Source organism: Neurospora hispaniola (assembly GCF_033458365.1).
Source record: "Neurospora hispaniola strain FGSC 10403 chromosome Unknown B0T23scaffold_5, whole genome shotgun sequence".
In the NCBI taxonomy this organism is placed as follows: domain Eukaryota; kingdom Fungi; phylum Ascomycota; class Sordariomycetes; order Sordariales; family Sordariaceae; genus Neurospora; species Neurospora hispaniola.
In genome coordinates this window covers 3,346,414-3,371,866 of record NW_026944410.1, presented here as the reverse complement: position 1 = coordinate 3,371,866, position 25,453 = coordinate 3,346,414, and the positions used below count along the sequence as shown (strand labels likewise).

Genomic DNA, 25,453 nt, shown 5'->3' with positions numbered 1-25,453 from the left:
TCGGCTCAACCCTGATTTCTCCACACAAGCCATTGCCGTTCCCTGCAGTGACCAACGTGTTGTAAAGGCTGGCATCATCCAGATATCTGCAGGGGTCGGATGTAGAGGTATAAAGCCAACCGATTGGCCAAATATTAGGTAGTGTTGGCAAAAGCAGTCAGCTTAGGTGAGCGGCTAGAGGGATACCTAGAGGTACCTACCTAGGAGGACGATTCCCATTACGTTATATAGTATCATGCTCACGGTCGCTTACTGCAAGCCTCGTAGTGTAGTAGGTATTCAATCATTGCTTGTTAGGTCTCCCCAATCGACTGTCTACTAGCGGGCGGGCCCGCCACTAGTCAGGTTCTTTACTTCGTCCACGGTCATTGGTTGGTATTGGATTCTCCTACAGTACAGTATATGGTATTCGTGCATAAGACATTCAGGTCGGCGAGACGGCATATATATATGCAGGTAAGCCCTCTGGCCGGCTTATCGTAGGCGACTTTGGCGCCAAGGGTTTAGCCTAGCCCGTACATTACAAGTCGCTCCCGCGGTACGAATCAATGAACCCGACTACCTCTAGTGGCCCGGCCCGCCCACTAGGCAGCCGTCGATTTTGTAGACCTGACGAGTACGGAAAGCTTGTCCTCGTTCCATTGGAACATCTCCAGGGGCATCAAATGTAACTCAAAGACAAAACACGCAAAATCTAAGTGGAAGGGTGTGTTCCACTCGTATTTTGGGGGGGTTTCGCCGGGTGAACAGGCTCCCGTCAGTCAAAACTGTGATCCTTCCAAGTACCTTACTTTGGTAACAGTGCGGATGCACCTGTTCACCCTGTGAACAACGACGTTCAACCCAGAGAAGAAAAAAAAGCCCAGGGACACAGTTTTTCACATGCCAACCGCCCGACCACAACGCTCACATCTATTTTCATCAAATAGGTAAACAAACAAAAGGAGCTGGGTGTTTTGCAATGTGCATCGTCCGCTGAAGACGCTGGAAAGAGTGCTAAAGCAACTTTAACCACCCAAACTTCAGCGCCAAAACAACAGCATTAGAGGTACTGGACCATTTTCACTCCAAACAGCTTCCATTTCTTTGCAATCCGGTGAAATCCCGAGGAAAATTGGCCTGTGCCACTTTCTTTTTTTTTCTTTTTTTTTTTTTTTTTTTTTTTTTTTTCTCGAAGGGCCTTTTGCTCGGTGAACACGGGCCTAAAAAAGGCGAATGGAACATACCTTAGCTTGGGCTCCGTACCCGAGAATGATGGCGGGATTCCAACTGTGAGTCTGCGAGTCGTGAAACGCACGCGAGGACCAGGCAGCCGTGGTTGGGCCTGGTATAGCTTTACTGCAACTGACACCTGCCCGATTTGAGGTAGATGAGGCTCTAGACAATATCGAAGGATGACATTTTCATGCTATGTTGTTGCGCATGGTGGTTTCCAGACCGGTTGTTGGTGATCGGACTCACGCCGTGAACCTCCGCCTCGTGAGATTAGCAATGGCCGGGATAGTTGGTCCTGACCCGTACAGCTTTACTATGGCTGTAACCTGCCGGATGAAGGTTAGATGACCTGATTCTCGAGATGACTTTTCCCGTCAGCAAGTGGATTGGATTCAAAACGCTGTCGGGCGAGGTGGGATTCAAACCGGTTGTTGGTGATCGGGCTCACGCCGTGAACCTCGGACTCATGAAATTGTGATGGCCGGGATAGTTGGTCCTGACCCGTATAGCTTTACTATGGCTGTAACCTGCCGGATGAAGGTTAGATGACCTGATTCTCGAGATGACTTCCCGTCGGTAAGTGGAATTGGACTCGACATGCTGTTGGGCGGGGTGGTTGGCAGGCGGGTGTTGGTGATCCGGATCAGATGTGGTGTCGTTTGAGGTTCCTAGACACCAGGTCTGAGTTCATTCTATCAGTCCTTCAATGCCACGCCTGGAAGCCAACTCTCCAAACATAAAAGGGGCTTGAAATCCGCTCACAAGGTCAACCTTTCGATAGACACTGCAACAACAACACCATCTTCTGTCATTGCCTTCCTACTACATCCACTTCTTTTACTACCAACCACCTATCCAGCTCTCCTCCTCATCAGCCAAGATGCCTATCATCGCGATTGCCCATGTCGTTGAGGTCCTCATGTTTGCCGGCGTCTTTGCAGGCACCATCTCGGATTATTGCAGGAAGCACCCTGGAAGGGGTTGTGTCAACAAGCGCGATCTCATGACAGAGCTTGCGTCTGCTCCTATCCTGAACGTCCGTCAAGACGTAGGCCCTTGCAATGTCCCAAGATACAACTTCGACATCTGCAACGGCCAGCTCCACGATCAGGCCAACAGGGGAATCAGGGTTCAAACCTCGATTCCCTCCGCTGGTGGTAAGTGATTCACTGGACGATGCCTTCAGACTGGCAGCAATTTTTGCTAACGAAGAACATTCATCAGTGGGCCAATTTGACAATGTGCCACCGGCCTGTATGAACCTTGCTGTGGCCTTGTCGGGCTCCTGCTCTGGCGAAGGCCCTCGCCCAACTCCTTGCGGCTCAGCCTGCCTGCAGTATACCGGACTCTCGGACGACCAGTTCCGCCAGCTCTCCAGCTACCTCCAGAGCTAAGGCAGCTGTCTGGTCCAAGAAACACTTCTGTGAGTGAACTCGAACTCTTGATTCCGAAGACATATCATACTAACCATTGAGACTTGCTTCATCAGGAGTGTCTGTCCATAGTGAGGCCGTCTGTCTTAAACTGGCCCCTTAAGATGTGCGTGCTCTTGTGGTGGTTGGGCCTCTTAAGTGCTGAGAAAGCCCGTCCTGGCCACTTCCCAAAGTTTTGGCTTGGAACGCGCGTATTCTTCAATGCTTCTCTTTGGCCTTGGTTACCATGGTCAAAGGGAAACAGTCCTTTTCTCCTTGTCAAAACAGCTGATTTTGTTTTTCCTTTTTACATTCGTTTGTCATACTTGAATTTCGATTTAGTGTACATACATAGCTGCCTCAAAAAAGTCTGGATGAGAATTTACTTCGCCTTATCAAGACCCAACTGCCAAGCTTTTGGAACACGGTCAAGTGTTTGTACATGTAGAGGTAGTCGAGAGTGGGTGTAGCTTGGCCATCAAACCGTCAAAGCCAACATCACGACCACGGGTAGCTCAAGTGCGGTGTCGTCAAGCGTGTAGTCGTCGAGCCAACTCGAGATGCATGTAGAGGTATTCTCCTGGCCTCCCACTACTCCCATGTGCAGTCAATCATCTACTAAATGAGACCTTCCCTCGAAGGTTGTCCTCGTGATGTTGCCGGTCTCATCTGCGATGTCTGATTCAGTCCGATCAGTTCTCGATAACCGCTTTCCCCCAACAAAGCATTCAAAGCTCGAAAGACGTCATCGCTACTCTTGCCCAAGGAGTCCAAGTTGATGGGATGCGATGAGAAACTCTTTTTCATATCGCTACTCCTGGACCGTTTCCAGCGACGATGATGGATAATGCTCGTTGACACCGATCAAAAGCGGGTTCGATTCTGTCTGTAGAGGTAGTAACGAATGATTGACGAAGACATCACGGCTGTTCGTTTGTTCAATGACCGCCTCATGTAAAGGATGATGGAGGAAGCCCACCGTCCGTCCCGCACATGAGTGGGTAGGTATCAGATCTCATGCCGTACGCGTTTGCTCTCATGAGTCTTGGATTCCATAGAGCATCCCACCACCTGTTCGTGGATTCTGGATGCAGTTGGCTTGAGCTTGATAGACACGGAGACTCATCGACGATGAAGTTGAGAATAAACGCATGACAGATCACTCGTCGATCCGATGTGACTTCTCAATAGTGTTGATGGTTTCATGTGTGATTGAGAGTGATTGGATTGTTGAGCTACCCCTCGTAGGAATTCGAGACGGAGACGTAGGGTACTGTAGCGTAGGTAGTTCGTCAATCGTACCTATGTACTTATATTGTAATGTAGCTTATTGTATTTGCTAATTTGGATGTCCCTCTCTTAGGTATGTTTGTGGCTAGCTCGTGTTAATCGCTTTGTAAAGTTGCGAGCCGAATATTAAGATGTTAGCCGCGTAATACGCCCTTCGGAGGTTGTAATGGCCGTTGCTGCTTACCTCTATATACCTAGATATTTCTATAACTAGGTAGGTACCTAGTTTACCTTACTAATACGCTCGGCTATCTTACTCCTTCCGGGTGTATGCTTGCCGTTATAGCCCGACTCCTGTACCCGGCAACCCGCGGGGATCAAGATCTTTTCGAAAAGGTCGAGAAAGTTCAGACGACAAGAACTAGATCCCCCTGTTGCCATAGCAGCCATAGCAAACATCTCCTGCCAAGACGACTTTCTAAAAATCCTCGATACTAACCCCTGCTTATCCTTCTTATTCGACCTATAGAAGAGTGTCTTAACGGTTCTGACGACGCCCGGGAGATACCTATCCATCAAGGTGTTCCGTCGTCAGGTCAACTGATTCTGTCTGCGACTGCACGGCTGCCTAGAGGGTTCAAAAGATCAGACGGTTTCTGTAATCTCTTCTTATTCGTGACTTGCCATGCTCCCGTTCTATTGTGTGCTTGTATTCGTCGTGTGTATGTGTGTGTGTGTGTGTGCCCCACTCTGCTCTGCTGCCTTGAGGTGTGAAAGTAAACTCCCTTTTCTTTTTTCCTATCTTTCTCTCTCTCCTCTTCTTTTAGAGAGACAACTGAACATACTAACTGTCTTCGAGAACGACGTAACGGAGATCTCTCCATACACGTAAGGAACTTGTTGCTCAAGTTGTTGTGATCATCTGCTGACATTGTTTTTGGCAGAACTCGCGTAAAGCAAAGATTCTGCCTTCTGGTTTTTTTGGTTTCTCTCTCCCGGCTGGAAAGTCTTGTAAGTACCTACGTGTCTCGTGGTTATTCATCACTGCACCATCACCGTTCCCTATACGTTCTTCGTTGTGAATGGGCGGAATCACTGACCTCTTGACTCACAACAGTACCACGCATAGCAAGGACAGCCTGCCGGCCGTTTTTTTCCCGTCTCTCTTCCCACCCCAAGATTCTCGTAAGGATTCCTGTCTCTTGCTGCCCCTCATCACCAAATCAGATCTCGAACTTCATCTCTCGCCTCGTCTGTCGCATCCCTATGGCGACGGTCCAGGAGGTTCAATTTCTTCTCGTCAAGGTCTCGCCTTAGTTTGGCACCCTTTCAGTATTCCCTCGCACGTTTTTGTGGCCGGACACTCGCTAATAATTCATGAACAGAACCGCAGAAATGGCTCCCGAGAAGAACCAGAGCACCAACCCCGTCGTCGTGTCTTCCAACAGCAAAGGCAACGACAACGGCCCTGGCACCACCGACGCCAGAGCCTGCGTCCGCGCCAGCGCCCGCGGTGACGACGGCCTTGTGTCCTCTGTTTCCTCCTCCTCCTCGGCGTCAGCGTCTTCCTCTCCCTCTCCCTCTCCGGTCTCCGCGCCCATCCCCTCCTCCGCCGCTGCCGCCAGCACGGGCAACCGTGTTGCTGCTGGTGGTGGGGGTAAAGCCAGGTGGATGAGCGCCCCGGAGCAGGCGCGGTTGAAGTACGTGCACGTGCGAGCCGCGGCCTCGTACATTGGTGTGCTCAGGTCGCCCTTCTTCCCCCAGGACGGAGCGGCGTACCTGGCGCACCTGGCGAGCGTCAAGGCGCGCGAGTTGGAGAAGATGCGAGCCAAGCTAGAGGCAAGGTTGTCGAAAGATGCCAAGACAAAGTCAAAGTCGAAGTTGAAGTCGTCCGGGGGTTTGTTGTCGTCTCGCTGGGCTCTGTTGCCTGTTGTTAGGGTCTCTGGGGGTCTTGCATCGTGCTGGGTCCCGCTTTACCATGGCGGTGGTGGTGGTGCCTCCGGGCTGCTGCTGCTGCCGTCGGTAGAGTATGGACACTATAACAATGACAATGACAATGTCGAAGGGGGTGTGAAGAGTGAGGGTGATAAGGCCAAGGGGAAGGCTGTGTCTGCTGCTGCTGCTGCTTCTTCTTCGGAGGAGGCGGCGGCGGCGGCGGCTGGAACCGAGCCGCCATCTTCTTCTTCCACCTTCGGAAACGGCCGTTCGTCTGGGGGTAACGAGGGGTCTCCCAGAGGCAACCCCAGCAATAGGGTCAACACTAGCATTGACACTCTTCCTTCTGCTTTTTCTTCTTCTGAAGCTTTTGCCGCGGCTGCCAGTACCTTCGACACCAGCATCACCTCCGACACCCCCTCCGACACCACTTCTGCCGCCAACCGTGGATTCTCCATTCGTAGAGGACTCACGCCTCCTTCATCTCCCTGCCCTCCCGCGCCTCGTCTAGCTCCCCTGCTGAAGGGCAAGACGAACTTGACGGAGGACTTCCTCTCGGTTGTCCTGGCCAAGCCGAATCCGTTCAACGGGTTTTGGACCGTCAAGTCTCCGGATTCGGATAACGTCTCCTCGCCTGGGCCTGAGAACATCCCGTTTCCAAGCGCGGCCGAGTACATGTACGAAGCCAACCGCCGCGTTAGCCAGGTTTCCCCGGGGCAACCCAGCCTGAGCGCGCGCGATAACGTTGTCGCTGCTGGTCCTGGCCACGTTCATGCCGATAAGAGGAACAAGAAGATGAAGAAGCAGAAGTGGAAGCAGGAAGGAAGCAAAGGTAGCAAGCTGCGTGCGCCCGAGTCCGTCGTGCCGCCTGTGTCCGTGGTCCGGGGTCCGCCCAGCCGTGCTTGGCCTTTGCCTCGCTGGCAAGGGCACATCAGGAACAGTGATGCTGGACACCAGAACCACAATCAGCATATGTACATGGACCTAGGCTATGTGCGCCGCCTTTGGTCGGAAAAGCTGGAGCTGCATCAGCAGTTCGCGCGCTTGAGGAAGGCCGAATTGGCTTTGTATGCCGACCAGAAGCGAGAGCTGGCTGAGTCCGGGATCGAGGGGCTCATCACCTCTCCTACCGGCAGGACTCACCATGAGCTCGAGCTGATGGTCGGTGAGGCCCAATTTGATTTCAGCAGCAGACAGGTGGTTTCGGCTCCTGATCTTGTTTATCGCAGCGGTCTCGCCTCTTCGGTGGCAGAACCAGCTCACCATCACACAGGTCCCCCCGCGGCGGCGGTTGAACCTTACACTTCCACAACGGTGGTTGATGCCATTATCGCTCCCGCTACGGTGGTTAAAGCTGTACCCTTTACCCTCTCCTCTTCCTCTTTCTCCGCAACAGCCATACCATTTGTGCCGCGGTCCCTGGCTCCCGACGCTCCCGAGTTCGTGCCCTTCGGTCGACGTATCGAAAGGGATTCGCTCTCTGCTACTGCCGAGGAATTCGTTCCGCCTTTAGTTGTCGCCCCTGCCGCTATCTACCCCCAACAGCACCAGTCACTAGCAGCTGAGCAGTCGTCGTTGTCTTCAGAAACACCCTCTTTGGTGCAGCAACGGCAGCAACAGCTCAGCGGAGAAGAGTCGTTGTCGTCTTTGGACCCCGGCCGCGTCAACTCTTGGACGGATCACCGTCGTGACCACCCTCGTGCGCCCCGGCACTTGAGGCCATCTCACCAAGGTCACCAGCGGAATCATCACCAGCCAGAGCTCGCACTTCGCCGCCCTCCCAGCGTGTCGTTTGGCTCTTGGTCGTTTCCTTCGCAGGCCTTTTTACCCCCTTGCGAACCCCAGGCTGCCACTACCACCGAGGAGAAGAAAAAGTTGCCGCCCCCGTCTTTGTTCGACCCAGCCCGTCCAGATTTCGAGGAGAACTTCCCGCCTCTTGGTCAAGCCCCTGCTCACGCCCACACCAAAGCCAAGCTGTTCAAGTCATTCAAGCAGCAGCAACAACAACAATCCAAGGCGTCCAATTCTGCTGGCTCTCCCTCCTAGTTAGAGGAGACCGGCAACTTGGAAGCTAGCAACTCTCACCACGCTGCTGTTCAAGATGACCACGGCCACAGCCAGGCGGACATCTATGCTGCCAGCCCCATTCTTCAGTCTGCATCGGCTACAGCTATCGTCAGCACCACCACTGGTAATAATACCACAAGCGAGACGAGCGAGAGGATCAAAGGCACCATCAGTAGCGATGGCTATGGTCGTAGTAATGGCACTGGCACAACTTTTGCCGGCCCTGATGAGACTGATGGCGACAACCAAACCCATGTCCATCCCGCCCAGCCCCAGCCCCAGTTCCTTCCCAACGCTCCTGAGCAGCACCACAACGACATTACCTCGGCGGAGGAGCGACGTCTGCTCCTGCAGACTTACCACTCCGGCCGTGACGATCCTGGTCCTGTCCCTGATCTTGGCTGTGGTCTGGCTCCTCTCCCTGTTTTTTCTGTGGGCACCACCCCTGGACCGCTTACTTTCCCGCTTGCGCCGCCTGCTTCCTACCCCCACGGCTACGGCTACGGCTATGATCAACCGCCTTTTGGTCCTCCTCACGCCCACGCCCACGTTCACGGGTACCATCACCAACCTCTCCAATCTCTTCACCCCCAGCGCCGCGTCCACTTCGCCGACTACAACACGGTGATCCACTTCCCTCCTTCGCCTTCGCCTTGGGGGAACATAGGCGCCGTGTGGGAGTTGGTACCTCAGCAGTGTCCAGATGGTGACAGCGCCGGTTTTGGTTCTGGTTCTGGTTCTGCTTCCAGTCCTGGGTCCAATCCCCACTCCCCTCCTGCTTTCCTCCACCACAATGACGCAGGCCTAAACCCTTTCGTTCCCCGCCGTCCGACAGCCTTGGAGCAGCAGCTCCCCCTTCCGACTCCCTACAACTACTTCTCTTTCTCTTCGCGGCTTATCCCCTCCCACCTCTTTGAGCAGGCTCAAGTCACTTTCCAGCAGCAGCAACGGCAGCAACAACCCCCTCCTGCCTTCAACTCCGGCTACCCAGCCCCTTTCCCCGCTTTCAACCCGGGTTCGGTCCCGTCGTTGTCCTGGGAGATCCTGGAGATGGTGGATGTGTTGGACTTGGTGGAGGACTTGAGGAGTGCGGGGGTGGTGGAGAGGGAGGCGGAGGCGTGGCAATTAAGGGCGCCGGTTGGGGAGAGAACGTGGGATTTGAGTTTTGGAGAGGGAAGTGGGGATGTGCGAGGGGAAGGGGAAGGGGAAGTGGAGGAGATTGGGTTGGAGGAGGTGTCTGAGGTGGTGAGGGAGTTGGTGAAGGAGATTGATGAGTTTGATGATTAGATTTGGGGGAAGGAGAGATGTGTGAAAGAGAAGGAATTTGGGATTTCCAATCCGGGTGGTGGAGGATGTGGTATCTGGAAGGAGTCTTGAGCTGGAAAGACTCGGGAATTGAAAGGAAAGTTAGGTGTATCCGTGCCCTTCGCTTGCTTTCGTTGGACTACAGATGATATCTGCTGGTTTGCTGGATTCAAGAAGGTTTGCTGTGCGGGGAATGAAAGTCTGGGTGACACTAGAAAAGTTCAGACCAAATCAGGGGCAAGCACCTTGCCTGGCTTCCGAAATAACCATGATTGTTGCCGCCCAGCATTGAACCCTAATTGTGAACTTCATTCATCCAACAGTGTGTCCTGCCCCTTAATCATCTTGAAATGAAGAGTCTTGCGGCGTTTGTCGTTTACTTTACACGTCGAATTCGCAATCCCTCTCCATTCCGCACGTGCTAAAGGTAGAAACACTCGCCGAAAGGATAGATTGTGGGGCCCGGCTTCGAATCGGAGGTTTTCTTGCTGGAACCGGCTGAATGATAGGCCTTGGGCTTTACAAAGCGAACCTGGTAGCGTGGCGACTGCTTCGTGGACTAGCCGTGGTGGCCATCTCGGCAGCATAGCAATGGACGAATGGATAAATCTACATCCACCTCGAACTCGAAGTTGTCGAATGACTCGAAGAAGTCGGTTTCAAGGTCAATAACAACATCGTGGACATATTGTGAAACGATGGTTGAGCCGCTTGGGTGGATATGATGGGCGTTGAGCCAGTAGAATCCACGGCGCGGCGTCGGTTTAAGGACGAGTGAGCAAACTTGCCTCACAACGAAATGTTGACGTGGTTTGAGTGGCTCAAGATGATGGGTCGATTCAAGCTCAGCGATGGAATGCTCAGGTTCTTGAGCGCCTGGAAACCACATGGCATCATGGCCTTTTCCGTACACGGTTGGTAGAGCTATTGTTCATGGTCTCCCCTCTTGCTTGATCTTGCTGAGTTGGGCACGTGAGGCAGTGTTCCTCGCTGGAGCATCTTTAACAACTGGTGATGGTGGTTATAGGGTTTCAGGTGGGAACGACGGCAGGAGAATTATGTCCCAACCTCAGGATCCGTCCTGGCAAGGGATGGGGCTTGGTCCGTCCATTGCCACGCGGCCGAGATGGCCATCAACCAGATGCAGGAATACCCGATCGGCAATTCGTGCGTTCGTCTCTTCCAGGGCCGCCCCCAGAACATTGTAGTACTCGGCACCCTGGCCAATGCTGTTCATGGCGTAATTTTGGAAGTTGAAGCCACGTGGGATTCCAGTCGGTTGCTGGCCGCTGGTGGCCGGGATGAATGTGGAATCACGGAGTGGTAGCTGTTGGACAAGTGTTGAACCGGGTGGGCTGCAATTGAGGAAGTCGTGGGTACTCTGGGTGGGATGACGGTAGGAGAACGGCTATTCTGGTCAAGAGGTGGATGATTGGGGTACAAATTGTTGTCCAGGTTCAGGTTCAGGTTCAGGTTTGGTGATGGGAAAGGTTTGTGGCAGAGTCGATTGTCGCGCCTCGGGTGATTTGCTGCGATATCGGCATCCTCCAATCTCACGATACCTTCAAGTTTCAACAGCGGTTTCATGGGGTAAACAGGACCTCTAGCGCCAACAGCAGTAACACCAAGGTTCTGGAACAAATCGAAGTAATGTCCTCATCGAGGGCTTCATCGAAGTGCCGTCAAGGTTCTCACCTACTTACTTGTAGCCAATCAGGTCTCAATGATTACCACTTTTAGGTTTTTAAGGAGAGGATGAAAGGAATTGAAGGAAGGGAGTGAGATGTTTATCTGTCTGACAAACTCGGCACTTGTATCATGGACATAATTGGGACACTCGCCCCAGGGCTATTGCAGTTTAGACTGTGGATATTGCGAATGGCCGCCCTTGACCCCGGGAACGTGGAAGCGAAGAGAATTGAATGACTTGGGATACATGAAGTGAGATAGTGTGTTTGGCAAATATACAAACTTTGCTTGGACGTAGCTAAACGTGACACAAATTACCAAGTGATTCCCATAGTTTTGCTCTCAATCCGTGGTGTTCAGTACCTGACTTCAAGCTATGCATGTGAAAAGAGGTTGGACACCAGGAAGTGCAAATACCTCGACCCGGCCGTTTCGATATCTCAGCAGCAGCACAGGGCAGAGAGAAGCTAAAGAAAAAGAAATAAAAACGCTGACGGAATGACTTGCAGCGTCAGCACTATGTGCGTGAAGCTTTGTGTAACTTGTCAGCTGAGTGTACAACTGAATATCGAAGAGTGTCTGTCTGGTCACTGTATTGAGCCGTGTTCCGAATGTTTACATTTCGGACCCCAGTCTCTCAGCACTTGCGGAAAAGGGGGCGTCAGCCGCCAAGAATCTAACCATTACACCCACCACCCGCCAATATTTCGGGCAAGGGGACAGGGGAACACGGATAACAACGGAACAGACGATTTCTAGATTCGCTTGGTTCTTCTAGAAGGTGGCTGACCGCACAGGGCTGGCACAACGGCATCTCGGTTCTTGGCTACACTATACTATGTATGTATGTAGAAAAGGAGAGGGCAAGGCGAGGGCTTAGGCGGATCCCGAACCATGTTCGTTGCGGAGTTTTGGCGAAATAGGCAATGCCATCTTTGACATCCTGATTGTTTTGGGGATTCTATAAGGCAACGGGTATCGTGGGGTTTCCGCTGTCGATCAAGCAGACATGCCTGGTATTTGAAGTTTATCAGATGAACTATGTACGTCTGGACTCTGGAGAAGGTGGTGAAGGTGGTGTTGCAACATTGCATGTAAAGGAGGGTGGGGTGGGGGGAGTGGAGGGGGAGGAAGAAAACGGCGAAAAGCTCAAGACATCCCAATACATTTTTGCCGATGATTGGCGCATTTCGGCAGATCCATGCCCCTCCTCCGTTTCAGAAAAACCGCTGCGCATACCATTGGGGAAAACCCCCCATGTTCCCCATTCTATTCTAGACTTTTTGTCCCGCTGTGGACGCGCCATCGTGCACTTTATAGACGCCGCCAACCAGCCGATGAAGGATGTGCATCGAATCATGGCCGGCGAATGTTTGATGGAGTGAACGTGTTTGACATTTGATCGGGTGGCTTGCTTTGACTTGAATATTAGCTTCTTTGTATGTGGAGAGAGCATAAGCACAGAAAGGAGGTTTAATTGCATCTCAATGCTGTGGATGTCTTGGTTGTTATGCTGTACATAGAGATGTGTATGTATATTACTGTACGTCGGGTAAAAGTAACACAGGAACCTCAAGGGCTGCAATACTGACAGCTGCTGTCTATCGACCTCAGTACTCCCTGTAGAGAAAGATAGGTACCTAGAGGTAATGTATGTCTGTCATGTTGATAGTACCCGTCTCATCCCGTATGTAATAGTTCGTGGTGGCCCTGAGCACACGAGCAAGTGCGGTGAGGCCCTGATCGGCTGGATGTGCTCGTATCGAGCACACAGATATTTCAGTACAATCTGGCGCCCTACAGCCAAGCCAGCTAGCAGTTGTACTGTTTTTTAGGTAGTAACCGTACTGGAGCTGTACTGGGGTGACCGTATTAGTGCTTTACTAACTAGATTTGTCGTTATTAACCGTATCTAGTATGGTAAATGCCCAGAAATCCACACCGCTTTCAGAGAGAGGGGTTGACCTTATTACTTATTATCGTAATGTGAACAAAGTAAACAATGCCAGCAATCGACCAAACAATTAAATAGCCTCCCAAAATAACCTTACAAAGCCTGTCACTATCGTAGAGGGTATCGATTTGTCCTAGCTTCATACCCAACCCCCTATACTGGGTCTGGCAGTCGAAGATACTCTACTTAAGCCCATCCAAAATATATTTAGCGACCCGGTGCCCGCTAACCGTAATAATAACCAACCGCTTCCCTTCCCCTCTCTAGTTTTTATACTAATTTAATTAATAAATAAGGTAGGTTAGGAACCGCCGTTAAATCCTCCTACTACCGAAATTACTAGTATTGAAAATACTCCTCCATTAACCCAGCCCGCGCTAGTTAAAAGAAAACGTACAACCAAACTAATAGCGAGGAAGTTAGTAGTAAAGAGAGTTAGAGCCCCGCTAAAAATGCCTATACTCGATAGTATAAAATTAATAAAATTCACCCCCCGGACTACCGCTATCTTTATAGATTAGTTACTAGAATATAAAAATAAAAGATAGTTTAATAATACCCATTTTAAAAACTATAGGAAGGTATGGGACTACTTCATTGAAATATATAATAAGACGTAACTAGGTTATTGTTAGGACTTTAAACGCGTTAACGGTAAATAGAAGTTTAAAATACAATAGTATAGAGCGTAATAAAGCCTCTTCTCTCAATACTCTAATATTAGCCTCAACCTAGAGACTCAATTGCCAATTATCTCAAACAAGCACTAAAAGTCTTTCGTTAAATACTATACTATTAAAATATATAAAATCGAATAAGTCCGCCGCCAACCGCTTAGTAATATCAATATATACAAACAGGTCTTCTTTAAAGCGAAGGGGACGGGGCTTAATATTACTAAAATAGGGGAACCGTAATAAAAGGATATATTTAGCACCGGAGTTAGTCAGAGCTTTAAGGAGGATATAAACGATAGTAATTTATTTAGTAACGGAGAAGTAAATAATAAAGCGGGGGGGGATAAGTATAATGTTAGTGGGGAGAAGTTTAATGAAAATAATAAAAAGGAGGATAGTAACGAATTTAAACTATCCGTAACAACCTTAAGAAGGCGCATCGCCGTACTAGTAATAAGCTAAGTATAGCGGTATTATTATACTACCAATCCGGATAAGACCCCCGCCAATCAAGCTATTACATTTATAAATATAAATAGAGGAGGAAGTAGTAAAAAGAAGTCGGATATTATTATATTAAGTAATTCAATAGAGAAGGCGGCAGCTTTATTACAAATACTTAAACTTCCTAGTACGGCCAATATTGGTATTGCGGTTAATAATTTGCAAGCGCGCTTTATTAGTAGAGTAATAGAATTAGAGATGATAGCGTATATTAATTATCTTATAAATAATCCGCTAATCGTAATAATATAAATAAGGTTGAGTGAGGGTATGAAAAGTACGTATATAGATAGATGGAAACGAGGGATCTAGAAAGATATAGTGCTAGTTAGAAAATTAGATAATTTACAATTATTTTACTAGAATTATAGAAGTAAATACCCTTTTTTTTTAATTAGTAAAATCTTAGTAAAATCAAACACTCGATTTTATATAGATATCTCGATTTTACACAGATAATTCGATTTTACACAACTTTACTCAAATAATTCGATTTTATATAAATAATTCGATTTTACACAACTTTGCTCAGATAATTCGATTTTACATGACTTTACTCAGATAATTCGATTTTACACGACTTTACTTAGATAATTCGATTTTACATACAACAATCCCATCCCCCCTTAACCCCCCCTCTACTCTACACTCTACTCTATACTCTACGGCTCGCCTACTATTATTTATTTATTAACTAAGCTACGTTATAACGGATATTATTAAAATAAACACCCCTTACCATCTCCTTCGCTCGCCGGCGCACTATTCTCATTATCCCCTCCTCAACGGACGTTAGTACCCTTACCTCCTTCTTCAAATATACAATAATAAAATTATAAAGCCCGGTTACTACGTATATAATTTGGATTTACTTCTTTATAGAGTACTCGATGGGTACGACCCGAATAATCTTCTACCTTCGCTTTATAAAATTAAAGACTTACTTAACAACTATACGAATACGAACGTAACGTAAATTATATAACTCTTTTACTATTTCTAGGGGTTTATCTATATTTCTCCAATTTTATAAATAGTATTTAATATTCGAGAAGGGAATTATAATACCCAGTTGCGTTCCAAACCCTGTATCTATTACGTAATATCGTGACTCTAGTATACAGAAAGATCTCTTAAACGTATAAGTAGATAAAGAGGTATTATTAAAAGACCTTTTAACGCCCGCTAGTACGTACGTAAAAGTATAGTTGAATTTTATTATAGTAAATACGTTTTAGGTAATATTACCCTTTCGATTATAATACCGAAGTTGCTACTGTAGCGGTATATAAGTAGTAATATAAATTCTATTAATAGTACTAATATAACTATTAAAGGTATTAAGAATCGGATTTAGTTCGATATCCGAATTTAGATAATTATTATTTAATAATTATATAAAGTACTAGTAGAGGATAATTAACTTAGGGAATAGATTTTATACGATTATACTTATAGTGTTTTAATTAATCTGGAATTTGTATACTATAGTCCACTAGGCTTCGGCGTACGCTAGAATATATAGTAATATTATTACTTTTTGGTGTGCGGTTTAGTATCTAGTCGACTCCAATCCGGTATAGATTTGAAGCTATCTTACTAGTATATTGAAGGTATATCGATTTATATGAAAGAGGTCTTTGAATTAGGTCTTAGATTTATAGTATATAGTATTTATTAGTTTTCTGGCGTACTTTGGACCGCCCGGGTATATAGGGGTAGGAGATTTGCGCTCCTTTTTCGTATTAAAAAGAACGTGTATTGTATTAACCGCGGTATAAGTAAAGGTAGTTCGGTTGGTACTGATGTGGGGTGGTTCGTTTATTCTTTTTTCGTTTTCCTTGTATGTTCTTCTTTTCCTTGCTGTGGGCTCTTGCTTTCAAATGATAGGTGGAGGTATCTGGGCCTTGGCTCATTGCTCAGTGAGGAGCAGATCTGTTGCACTGGTCGGACGGGACCCTGGGAATGTAATGAGTAGAAAGGGGATATAAGGAGGAGATCCCGACCGAGAAGAGAGAGGAAGGCAGGGACTCTAGACCAGACTAGACAACACCTATCCTCGATAATAGACCAAAGAATCCCGCTCCTACACTACAGAATTACCGTCGAACGCCCTCGTGATAGTAAGCTTAGTAACCCTTTTATGAAAGAACTAACTCCTAGACCTATCTAGCCAACTTAAGACTAATGAGGAGAATCTTATCCTTCTCGTTGGTCTTTGGTGGTGGTTGATGAGTTGTAACTTTGCTACTCTATCTTAATTCCTAAGGACGAAAGCCATGTTCAACTCCGGATCTGCTCCTCACTACATTTAGGTGTGGTAGGGTGCTTTTCGTGTTGGTGTGGTTTTTGCTCCATTTCAGTACTATCTATATCGTTTTTATATCAGGGTTTGAGTAATTAATTTATATAGAGATTATAGTAAATAGTCGTTTCTTATATCCTACGATAAAATACTCCAAGACACAATAGAACTTTATTTATACCCTACAACCTTGCTAACTCAGCTGGATTTTCACGTTTGTACCCGCCGTGTGTGCTCCAACACTCGTGTGTTCGATTACGAGCGTAGTCTGGGAGTTCTTATCGATTCTAGTATATATTCGAGTATATAGTAGTTAAATTACCCTTAATACTATGAAAAGTGGAGATGTTTAAACCTATATAGGAAGGTAATGTACTCCGTATTAGCGTGGTACGAAATTTGGCACCCTGGTTAGTATACAGGCTGTGAGGACCAGCACACAGCGGTAATCTACTGCTAAACTTGGTCTAGCTTGCCTAAAAAATCGATCTTGGCGGTTAAAAAGCAACTCAAAAGGCGTGTGCTCGACGGAAGCACATCCAGCCGATCAGGGCCTGAACAATGACAAAAGTACGGTAAACAAACTGCGTGGATGCTGGTGGAGTGATTAGTCTGCTAGGTACCCGCGACTTGACATCGGCCCATTTAGGGCCTCAGTTAGTGCAGGCTTGGCGTACCGTGTACCCGAAAACCTCTCAGGGGACGACACACTGACCGACCATGGACATTTTGCACTTACAAGCATCAATCATTCTGCACCCAGCTCCCCTCCCACATCACAGACACACACACACGGGCAATTCGTATCACGACAACAGCAGCCAGCGGCAGCGAGTCGACCTGCCCGTCCCGCCCGACCTTGTCCCTCACTTCTTTCCTCCAGTGATTCCTGTCTTGTCTTTAAGCGGCCCCGTCATTGATCACCCATTGTCGACCAGTGGAAAGCGACTGGTCTTGTCTCGCTCTCCCTCCGTCCCTCTCCGCCAATTGAATATCCAGCAGCCAGCCAGCCAGCCAGCACTTCCACGCACTTGCTTGCTTGTGTATTTCCGTTTATCAATGGCCAGTCGCCCTGCCGCGTAAACAACCACCATTACCTACCTCTAGTACCACACCACTGCACCCACCACCACCACCACCTTACTTGTCGCCCGCTCTCGCCCGTCCTTGTGTCGCCGCCTCGTATATTGTCTAGAGCCGGAGCAGCCTGTACCTATTCCTTGGGTTTCCACCTCCCAAGAAACAACCGAAATGTCGGCATCCGAAGTACAGGAAGGGGCTGCTACCGCCCACGAGCCGGTCGCTACCAAAGAGGTCCCCACGGAGACGGTTCAGGAGGTCACCCACGAGCACGAGAAAGAGGACGCTGCTTCCTCTCCCGTAACAGAGACAAAGGACAAGGACTCCCAGCGACCAGCCTCTCTCGCTCCCACCAACCTGTCCGACCCAGACGACAAGGACACCGTAAGTCTCCCTTTCCTTCCTCCAGTTACCATGTTACCTGCCCCTAGGGAGGTACAAGGCAGTGCAACCCAAAGCAACAAGAGTACTATACGAGCGAGTGCTGACCAGCGACCACAACCATGATTATTGCCCATCATGCAGGATACGTTTGAAGATGCCATCGACACAGGTTCCGTAAGGTCCCTAACAAAACGCTCTTCCTCGTTTCACCGCCCGCGCTCCCCATCCATGGACGATTCTGCCGCCGCCGACGCCGACCACGACGCCCGCTCCCACACCACCGAGACACCCCAAGTTCCCAAGACGGCAGAGATCAAGGAAGAGGAGCAGGAAGACGTCTTCGAGACCCCGGCACAGGAGCAGGAAAACAAGTCGCTACACCGCATCTCGCATGCTTCCAAGGTTTCAGAGGCGTCCGCTTTCTCGGCTGCATCGCTGGACGATGTAAGCCTAAACGATAATTCTACAATTGGAGACAAAACAGGTACGTTGGAAGCTGTACGCACAGCCAAGCAAAACCCACCAGACTGTACTAACGAGGGATTCCAGAAAAATCCCTTGATACGGCGCCTTCGTCAACCAAGAAGCTGTCAATAAGCAGTATAGCTAGTGCCCTGCCCGCCATGCCGTGGTCACCTTCCGCTACCGACGAAGCTGTAAAAAGCCCACCCGTGGCCGCTGCCGTGGCTGCTGCCGCTCCTCCTGCGCCTGCTCCCGCTGCCCTTACTCCAGCACCACCGCCTCCCGTCACCCGAAAACTAACTAGCCCCTTTTCCTGGCTGTCCAGGAGTTCATCAAAGGAGCAAGCCAACCCACCCCCGCCGCCAGCTGCCACAACGGCTCCAAGACGGAATACCGCCAGCTCTGTTGCAACTCTCTCCAGCAACCCCGATGGGACATTAGGTAAGGTTGACGAGGAGGGCAATAAGAACACTCTCAAGGATCGCTTCAAGCAGTTGCGCCTAAGGGAGGAGGGCAGCACGCCCACGGGAGACGACGATGAGAAGAGCGCTACCCCTGAGGAGAAGGAAGCAGTCCAACCCCCTCCATCGCCGCTTCCACCAACCCCCAACCCGGCTCTCGCTCCCGGTACCGCATCCGGGGTCACTGCTGGCCCAGCAGGCTCCGATACTCCTGTGGACTGGGATCTGTGGCAGACGGTTGTGTACGAAGGTCCCGCAGCTGTTGCTCGGACAAGCCCTGAGCAGTTGAAGGAGGCCATCGCAAAGGGTATCCCCAGCGCCATCCGTGGAGTCATCTGGCAAGTTCTGGCACAAAGCAAAAATGAGGAACTGGAAACAGTCTACCGAGACTTGGTTGCGAGGGGTACAGACAAGGAAAGGAAAACTGACAGGCAGAGCAATGCCTCAATATCACTGAGTAACGGCGGCAAGCCGAGCGGCAAGGATACGCCCTCTTCTGCCTCGTCAGTTCACTCAGAAAAATCTGGGCCCAACGGAACCGGCGCTCCTTCTCCGACAGAGAAAGACGCGGAAGCCCTCGCCAAGGCCCAGGCTCTTGCCGCGGCGGAGCGCAAGAAGAAGGAAAAAGAAGACAAGGAAATGTTATCGAGGCTCGAAAAGGTCATTAGAAGGGATCTGGGCGCTCGAACGAGCTATTCCAAATTTGCCGCCGCCCAAGGGCTTCAGGAGGGCCTCTTTGGCGTGTGCAAGGCATATGCTCTCTTTGACGAAGCCGTCGGCTATGCTCAGGGCATGAACTTCCTCGTCATGCCTCTTCTCTTCAACATGCCCGAGGAGGAGGCCTTCTGCCTGCTGGTACGACTAATGAACCAATACCACCTTCGCGAGCTCTTTATCCAGGACATGCCCGGTCTGCACAAGTGCCTCTACCAATTTGAGCGCATCCTCGAGGACCTCGAGCCCGCCCTCTACTGCCACCTCCATCGGCGCGGCATCTCCCCTCACCTCTACGCCACGCAGTGGTTCCTCACCCTGTTCGCCTACCGCTTCCCCCTGCAGCTCGTTCTGCGCATCTATGACCTGATCTTCTCCGAGGGTCTGTCGGCCATCATCAAGTTCGGCATTGTGCTCATGCAAAAGAACGCGACTGCCCTCCTCGGCATGTCCGACATGTCGCAGCTCACCACCTTCCTCAAGGACCGTCTCTTCGACGTCTACATCGACGCCACCCCGTCGTCCAACTCAATCCTCGAGAACGGCTTCTTCGGCTCCAGCTCCGCTAGTATCGACAAGGAGGTCTACCGCGCCGACCAGCTCGTCCGCGACGCGTGTGACGTCAACATCACGGCCGAGCTGCTGAAGGAGTACGGCAAAGAGTGGGAGGAAAAGACCAAGGCCGAGAAGGAGCGGGAGCAGGAACTCGAAGGTCTGAAGCAGGCCAACACCAATTATACGGTCATAGTACGCCGACTCGAAGAGCGCATCGAGGCCGTGGATCGTGAGCAGGCCTCGCTTGCGACAGAACTGGTGAGGACAAAGGTGGAGAACGAAGAGCTCAGGGATGAGAATGAATCTCTCAGGGGCCAGGTGAAGGAGCTGAGGGTGGTGATTGAGCATCAATCAACGGAGCTGGAGAACAAGTGGAATCTAGAGCGGGACGATTTGATGAAGAGGAACGAGAAGGTGCATGAGGAGAATCAGAAGCTGGAGAAAGAGCTGGCGGATTTGGAGGAGCAGTTGGTGCAAACCAAGTTGCAGTATGCTGAGGTAAGTTCGTTTATTTGTCAGGGACAGGATGACGGGACAACGAAAAGAATGCTAACTCATTTTGGGAGCAGATTAACTCGGCTCATGAGACGCTTACTAGGAAGTGGGCGGATCTCAAGAGGCAGGTGCAAGCTGCTTGATCGAGGATCACGGTATGTGGTATGTGATACGTGGTATGGAATACGGTGTGGTGTCTAATAGTAGAATTCGGTGTTATTGGACAATCAGCCTTGTTGTCTTGTCATCTTCTAAGAGAGAAGGGATAGACGATTAAAAGAACCATCATAGTCGTTTTGCTTTGCGTTGCTTCTTCACATGTTGGGACATGGACGGATACCTTTAGATAGTCGTCGTCCTCAGGTTGTGTTGGTGCATTCCATACCTCCTGTTGTTTGTTTAGTACCTTGCCATGTCCTGTTCTGTTAGGAAACCGACTACCTCTCATGGCGGTTCATTTTGGAGGGAAGGAAAATCAGGGAGGGGGAGAAGAAGGGAAGAAGGGAAAGGAAGAGTGGCATTACATATAGACGACGAGAGAGACAGAGAGAGAGGGCACAAAAAGGGGGGAACGAAAGGGTTGATTGGGAGGAGATGAGAAAGCATGAGGTAGCAATGAAGAAGCATAAGAGAACAGAGCATAAGAGCAAAACAGTATAATTTACAGTTACAATGACGTCCTAACAACATACTTACTATATCCATCTTGAGTCAAGATTGCGATGCGATGTCTTTGGTGGCGTCTGGTATAACTCTAACCACGATACCCCTACTACCCCTTTCCTCCATCCCTTTCCTCGTTTTGGAAATGTCGCCTGGACTACCTACCTAGGTAGGTAGATATTCCACGATCAACTCCATCAAGCTCGGTATATGTATGTACGTAAGTGGTTAGCTGTAGGTACAGATATCTTGAAGTATAGACCACATTGATACCTCCTCGTACTACGTACGTTCAAGTTCAGGGAGGAAGAAAAAAATTACAAAAAGAATTTGTTATTTTCTTTCTTCCCCTTAGAAAAAAGGAGTTACAAGACTAGGTAGGTAGGTAGGTACCCAAACATAGGTTGTAGTTACCAAAACTAGGTATTTGAGTAGAAGATAGTTCATATCTTGGAGGAGGAGGAGGCGGCGGGTAGAAAGAAACATTCAAGGTTACTTTTTTTAGGTAGGTACTCTGTGATGAGTCGTCTATACATGTAAACTATATGAGCTAGCCTGCCTTATACTAAAGATTCCTAGGTAGGTAGTTTCAAGGAAGGACATTCATTGTCTTTGTAAGTAGTAGTGAAAGAGAACCTAATTGATGAGAGTTTGTATTAAAAAAAAAAGAAAAAAAGAAAAAAAAAAAGAAAAAGAAAAACAAGGGGGAGGGGGAGGGAGGAAATCGTCGAAAGGTCCTTAGGTAGGTACTTGACTTGACTTGGGTGGTAGGTAGGTGTGTCTTTCCAGTTCAATTCCGAGATTGGGCAAGTTGTTCTTGTCACGTTCTCGAATTTCCAGCCAGGTTCCCGAGTAATGTGAATAACAACAAGAAGGGAATGAAATTAAACTTTGGGGTTGCTTCTCTTCTTCTGTCTCTGTTTCTTTCCTTTCCGAGACCTAGGTAACCCACCGACCGACCACTATTCGGGTCCCTCCCTGCCTAACTAAGTCTAAGTAGCTCGCTTGTATACAAACTTCCTCACGACTTACGACTTACGACTGACGGCGGACTTGCCTGTTAGTCCTCGTGAGTCAGTACCTACCTACCTACCTACCTACCTACCTACCTACCTACTGTGCCTCCTTATTCTTGTCGATCATCGATTTATCTCTTCCTTCCAACCTCCATCAAACCCCCTCTTCTTTCTATCTATGTCTAGGTTTAAGACCAAGTCTAGGTCTAGATCTATCCCATGGCTATAACAAAAACTCTATACATATTAGGCTACCTACCTACCTAGATAGACTTACAAGAAAATTCCCTAGATAAAGATAGATCCATGTATCTTCTCATGTCCTTTATTCCGTCCGTCCGTCCGTCCGTCCGTGCGTCCATCATAAAAGAAAACTTCGCAGGTAGTCAAGTGTCTAAAAAGAGACCAGGAAACCAGGGACCAGGGACCAGGGACTGAAAAGTCAAGAGTTGAGAGTCCGGAACAAGGAACCGTCAACCATGTATGTGGTCGAAACACGACAGAGAATAAGAAATATCGTTAGGTGAGAGGACTTGAGGAAAGACGGAAAGGACGATAGAGTAGATAGGTAGGATTCCCCTTTTACCTTTGTGCATAGAAGGCTTCGGCTAGAAAGTTTACCTATGCGTACGTCTCCCTAAATGATGTGGGAAAAACTCAGTTGGTCAATGGAATAGGCAGGATATCCTGAAGCATCTTCTAAAAAAACAGGCGGAGGTGGTCGCTATCATATGGCAATCGATGCGTTCACCAATTGGTTTGGAAGGCGTCCAACACCTATTGCGGGATGCAAGCTGTTCGGGCTTGATGAGGATACATACAGAGATATTATTTTCATATCAGACCTCCTCTAAACCAAGATCGTACATCACAGATTACGGCGAATTTCGAGAAGTTTAGTGAAGTGAAGCTTTGGATTGACTCGGGTGGCTGTGAATTGTTATGGTATCTCTCATTATCCCGTTGCCCTATAAACCCCATTCCATGCCTTTTACCGAAGAAACGAAGCAGCGAAAGGGAATAAGCAGTGGGCCGCCATCCTTTTTCAGACGACGGGGAACCACATGTTGGTCCTCGTACCGCTGCGCATGGCTCGCACGACAACGGACACGACAGACTCGACAATCGGGCGGACAGCCGACGCGAGGCTTGACCCATCAATCCATCTTCCTCCCTGATCCTCCTGGCACAATAAACTCCTCCCGGCAAGGGCGAGACGTTTACTTGTGGAGCTTGCGCTGGTAGAAAGCGAGCTCCTCACCCTCGAGGATGTAACCGTCGCAGCGACCGGACTGGCCGGGGCGGGAAGAGATGACGGCGTAGAGACGACCAGCCTCGAACTGCTTCTCGAGAGCGGGGTCGACCTTGCCGGCGGCGGCGAAGCGCTCAGCCTGCTTCTTCTCGACAGACTTGGACTTCTTGACCTCCTCAACAACCTGACCCTGCTTCTGCTGGCGACGGCGACCGAGGGGCTGGCCGTAGTGGGCCTCGTACCACTGACGGAAGGGGGCAGCGTCGATCTGGACAACAGCGGACTTGGTGAGGGTGTTGGTACGGACGAGCTCGTTGTTGGAAGGGTGGTCTGAAAAAGGCCACAACGTCAGCTTCTGAACGTGGTTTCCTAACCTGGAACGTGGGAGCCAAAAACTTACACGCGACAACGATCACACGGGTCTTGCGAGTGCAACCCTCGGAGGCCCAGGCGAAGTTACCGGAGTCGAGACGGAGGGCACGGTACTTGTGGTTACCACCGCGGGTGCGGACGGTGTGAATGCGCTTAGCACCGATACGGGTGTTAGCGGGCTGGCGACCCGCCTCGAAGGCTCTCTTCTTCCCTGCCGCGTTTGTCAGAAATGGTTTCTTTTGTACGCGTCAAAACAGGCTCAGAACGCATGGGGTTCAGTCAAGCTCTGCATTTCTGCAAGAACATCAACCTCCCAAGCGGACCTTCGAGAATATTATAGAGTATACGTACGGTAGTAACTGCAGGCAGACACACGTTAGCTGGATTACAGACAGCACTTCAATGAGGGGCGGGATGAACATACGCGCGCTTAGCACCGGTGTGGGAGCGCTTGTGCCTGGAGTCTCTGGAGATACCCATTTTGCCGGTTCCTGAAGCGGTCGATGGTGGTTAGCTTTGCTGTCGGTCGTTGTCCGTCGTCGACTTCGAAGGGTGGTTGTGGGTGTTGCGAAAGAGGCACGCCAGCGTGCCCCTAATCACGAAACTACTAACTTTCTCCTCGTCGGGCGGTTGATGGGGATGGGGATTGGCAAAAATGCAAAAGTACTCACCTCGTCGTGGATCGTTGACGGTGCGGTTGCGAGGTTGTGATGGCGGTGCTGGCGGCGGTCTCAAAGTCGATTTTGGAAAATGTGGGTGTGGAAATTTCGCGGACTCTTTCGGCCACAAGTTTTGGCGGCACCGAAGGGACCCATAGCCCTAGGCGCTTTTCTACACTATGTACATATCACAAGTATCCTCGTACCTCTGCACGAGCCATTCTGCCAAGACACTGACGTCTCGAATCAAAGTGGGGTTTCCTTCGCCTTGCAGCTGAGTGTCAGCCCGGCCCAGGCTTCCAGCTCGAATCGCAACCTGCCGGTCGAAGCCTTGTTGGAGCGGACACTGCAGTGGATGATGTCCCCGCCAGCTTCTGCCCCAGCCGTCCGCTGAAGTGCCCGCTTTGGCTTCGTTAGAGCCTCCAACAACGTGGGGCCGACTGGTGCCTCTTGCTTGCGACGACGTGAGAAACCGGCTCAAGGTGGGGCTGAAGGGACAAGCGGAAAATTCCAGATACATACCACGAGCAACCGCAACACTGCTAGCACATTAGGAGAAGGTCGGGTATATGTAATAAAGTACAAGGTGCTCGTACTATCACGTCTTTTGTGTTTGCATGTCATAAATCTTCCACTTCGGAAGAGAGCACAAGCTTTGGACAAGCTTTCTATAGTACGTACGCGAGTTCCGAGTCGGTCGAAAGTCAACGACGTTCAGAGCCTTGCCCCACCTCTGTAATAGACCACGCTGATGGATGATGATGTATTTCTACACCTTCGACTATCTGAGTGAGCCCTTTTATATAGCACATGCCCATGATAGAGCGTTATGACATTTGTTGTGAAGGTGGAAGAGAACTGCTATGGAATATGGTTTGTATCTATTCACCTTTGCTGTCAAGAGGCTTCACATCGATTGTCCATAGTGCGTAAATTACCGTGACAATACCTAGACGTGCGCCATTGTACGACGCAGCAATCCAAGCTTTGTCCAGCTGGTACCTGCCTAGGTACCCTAGTACCTTACCTTGTCCCGATAACATAAGA

General features: G+C 49.6%; 9 protein-coding genes across 9 annotated transcripts; 4 read left to right on the top strand and 5 right to left on the bottom strand.

Moving 5' to 3' along the window:
* Positions 1-2,095: 2,095 nt before the first annotated feature.
* Positions 2,096-2,949, top strand: B0T23DRAFT_454664 (uncharacterized protein; the record flags this gene model as incomplete). The annotated part of the gene is made up of 3 exons (XM_062841214.1): positions 2,096-2,372; positions 2,440-2,638; positions 2,705-2,949. 2 exons carry the CDS (start codon positions 2,096-2,098, stop codon positions 2,607-2,609), a joined length of 447 nt encoding a protein of 148 aa, XP_062692216.1. The 3' UTR covers positions 2,610-2,638; positions 2,705-2,949.
* Positions 2,950-4,008: 1,059 nt separating this feature from the next.
* B0T23DRAFT_383022 (uncharacterized protein) lies at positions 4,009-4,599 on the bottom strand. The gene has a single exon (XM_062837377.1). The coding sequence runs from the start codon at positions 4,431-4,433 to the stop codon at positions 4,140-4,142; it is 294 nt and encodes a 97-aa protein (XP_062692215.1). The 5' UTR covers positions 4,434-4,599; the 3' UTR covers positions 4,009-4,139.
* A 635-nt stretch (positions 4,600-5,234) lies between these two features.
* B0T23DRAFT_319787 (uncharacterized protein) lies at positions 5,235-9,146 on the top strand (the record flags this gene model as incomplete). Its single annotated transcript, XM_062835142.1, has 2 exons — positions 5,235-7,837; positions 7,868-9,146. The coding sequence occupies 2 exons, from the start codon at positions 5,235-5,237 to the stop codon at positions 9,144-9,146; spliced, it is 3,882 nt and encodes a 1,293-aa protein (XP_062692214.1).
* An 824-nt stretch (positions 9,147-9,970) lies between these two features.
* On the top strand, positions 9,971-10,720 carry B0T23DRAFT_383019 (uncharacterized protein). Its single transcript, XM_062837376.1, has one exon. The coding sequence runs from the start codon at positions 10,052-10,054 to the stop codon at positions 10,370-10,372; it is 321 nt and encodes a 106-aa protein (XP_062692213.1). The 5' UTR covers positions 9,971-10,051; the 3' UTR covers positions 10,373-10,720.
* On the bottom strand, positions 9,971-11,235 carry B0T23DRAFT_360943 (uncharacterized protein; the record flags this gene model as incomplete). Its single annotated transcript, XM_062836271.1, has 3 exons — positions 9,971-10,680; positions 10,965-11,051; positions 11,165-11,235. The coding sequence occupies 3 exons, from the start codon at positions 11,233-11,235 to the stop codon at positions 10,398-10,400; spliced, it is 441 nt and encodes a 146-aa protein (XP_062692212.1). The 3' UTR covers positions 9,971-10,397.
* Positions 11,236-11,659: 424 nt separating this feature from the next.
* B0T23DRAFT_413632 (uncharacterized protein) lies at positions 11,660-12,467 on the bottom strand. The gene is made up of 2 exons (XM_062839530.1): positions 12,446-12,467; positions 11,660-12,267 (listed from the first exon to the last, which is right to left on the bottom strand). Exon 2 carries the CDS (start codon positions 12,211-12,213, stop codon positions 11,893-11,895), a length of 321 nt encoding a protein of 106 aa, XP_062692211.1. The 5' UTR covers positions 12,214-12,267; positions 12,446-12,467; the 3' UTR covers positions 11,660-11,892.
* Positions 12,468-15,015: 2,548 nt separating this feature from the next.
* On the bottom strand, positions 15,016-15,222 carry B0T23DRAFT_319933 (uncharacterized protein; the record flags this gene model as incomplete). Its single annotated transcript, XM_062835151.1, has 1 exon — positions 15,016-15,222. A coding segment is annotated over one exon (207 nt), but the record flags the coding sequence as incomplete, so codon positions are not given.
* Positions 15,223-17,379: 2,157 nt separating this feature from the next.
* Positions 17,380-20,638, top strand: B0T23DRAFT_175427 (rab-GTPase-TBC domain-containing protein). The gene is made up of 4 exons (XM_062832983.1): positions 17,380-17,757; positions 17,899-18,241; positions 18,307-20,447; positions 20,519-20,638. Exons 1-4 carry the CDS (start codon positions 17,545-17,547, stop codon positions 20,585-20,587), a joined length of 2,766 nt encoding a protein of 921 aa, XP_062692209.1. The 5' UTR covers positions 17,380-17,544; the 3' UTR covers positions 20,588-20,638.
* Positions 20,639-23,343: 2,705 nt separating this feature from the next.
* On the bottom strand, positions 23,344-24,227 carry B0T23DRAFT_430024 (putative ribosomal protein Rps8bp; the record flags this gene model as incomplete). The annotated part of the gene is made up of 4 exons (XM_062840220.1): positions 23,344-23,705; positions 23,776-23,958; positions 24,099-24,106; positions 24,172-24,227. The coding sequence occupies 4 exons, from the start codon at positions 24,225-24,227 to the stop codon at positions 23,344-23,346; spliced, it is 609 nt and encodes a 202-aa protein (XP_062692208.1).
* Between the last annotated feature and the right edge of the window lie 1,226 nt (positions 24,228-25,453).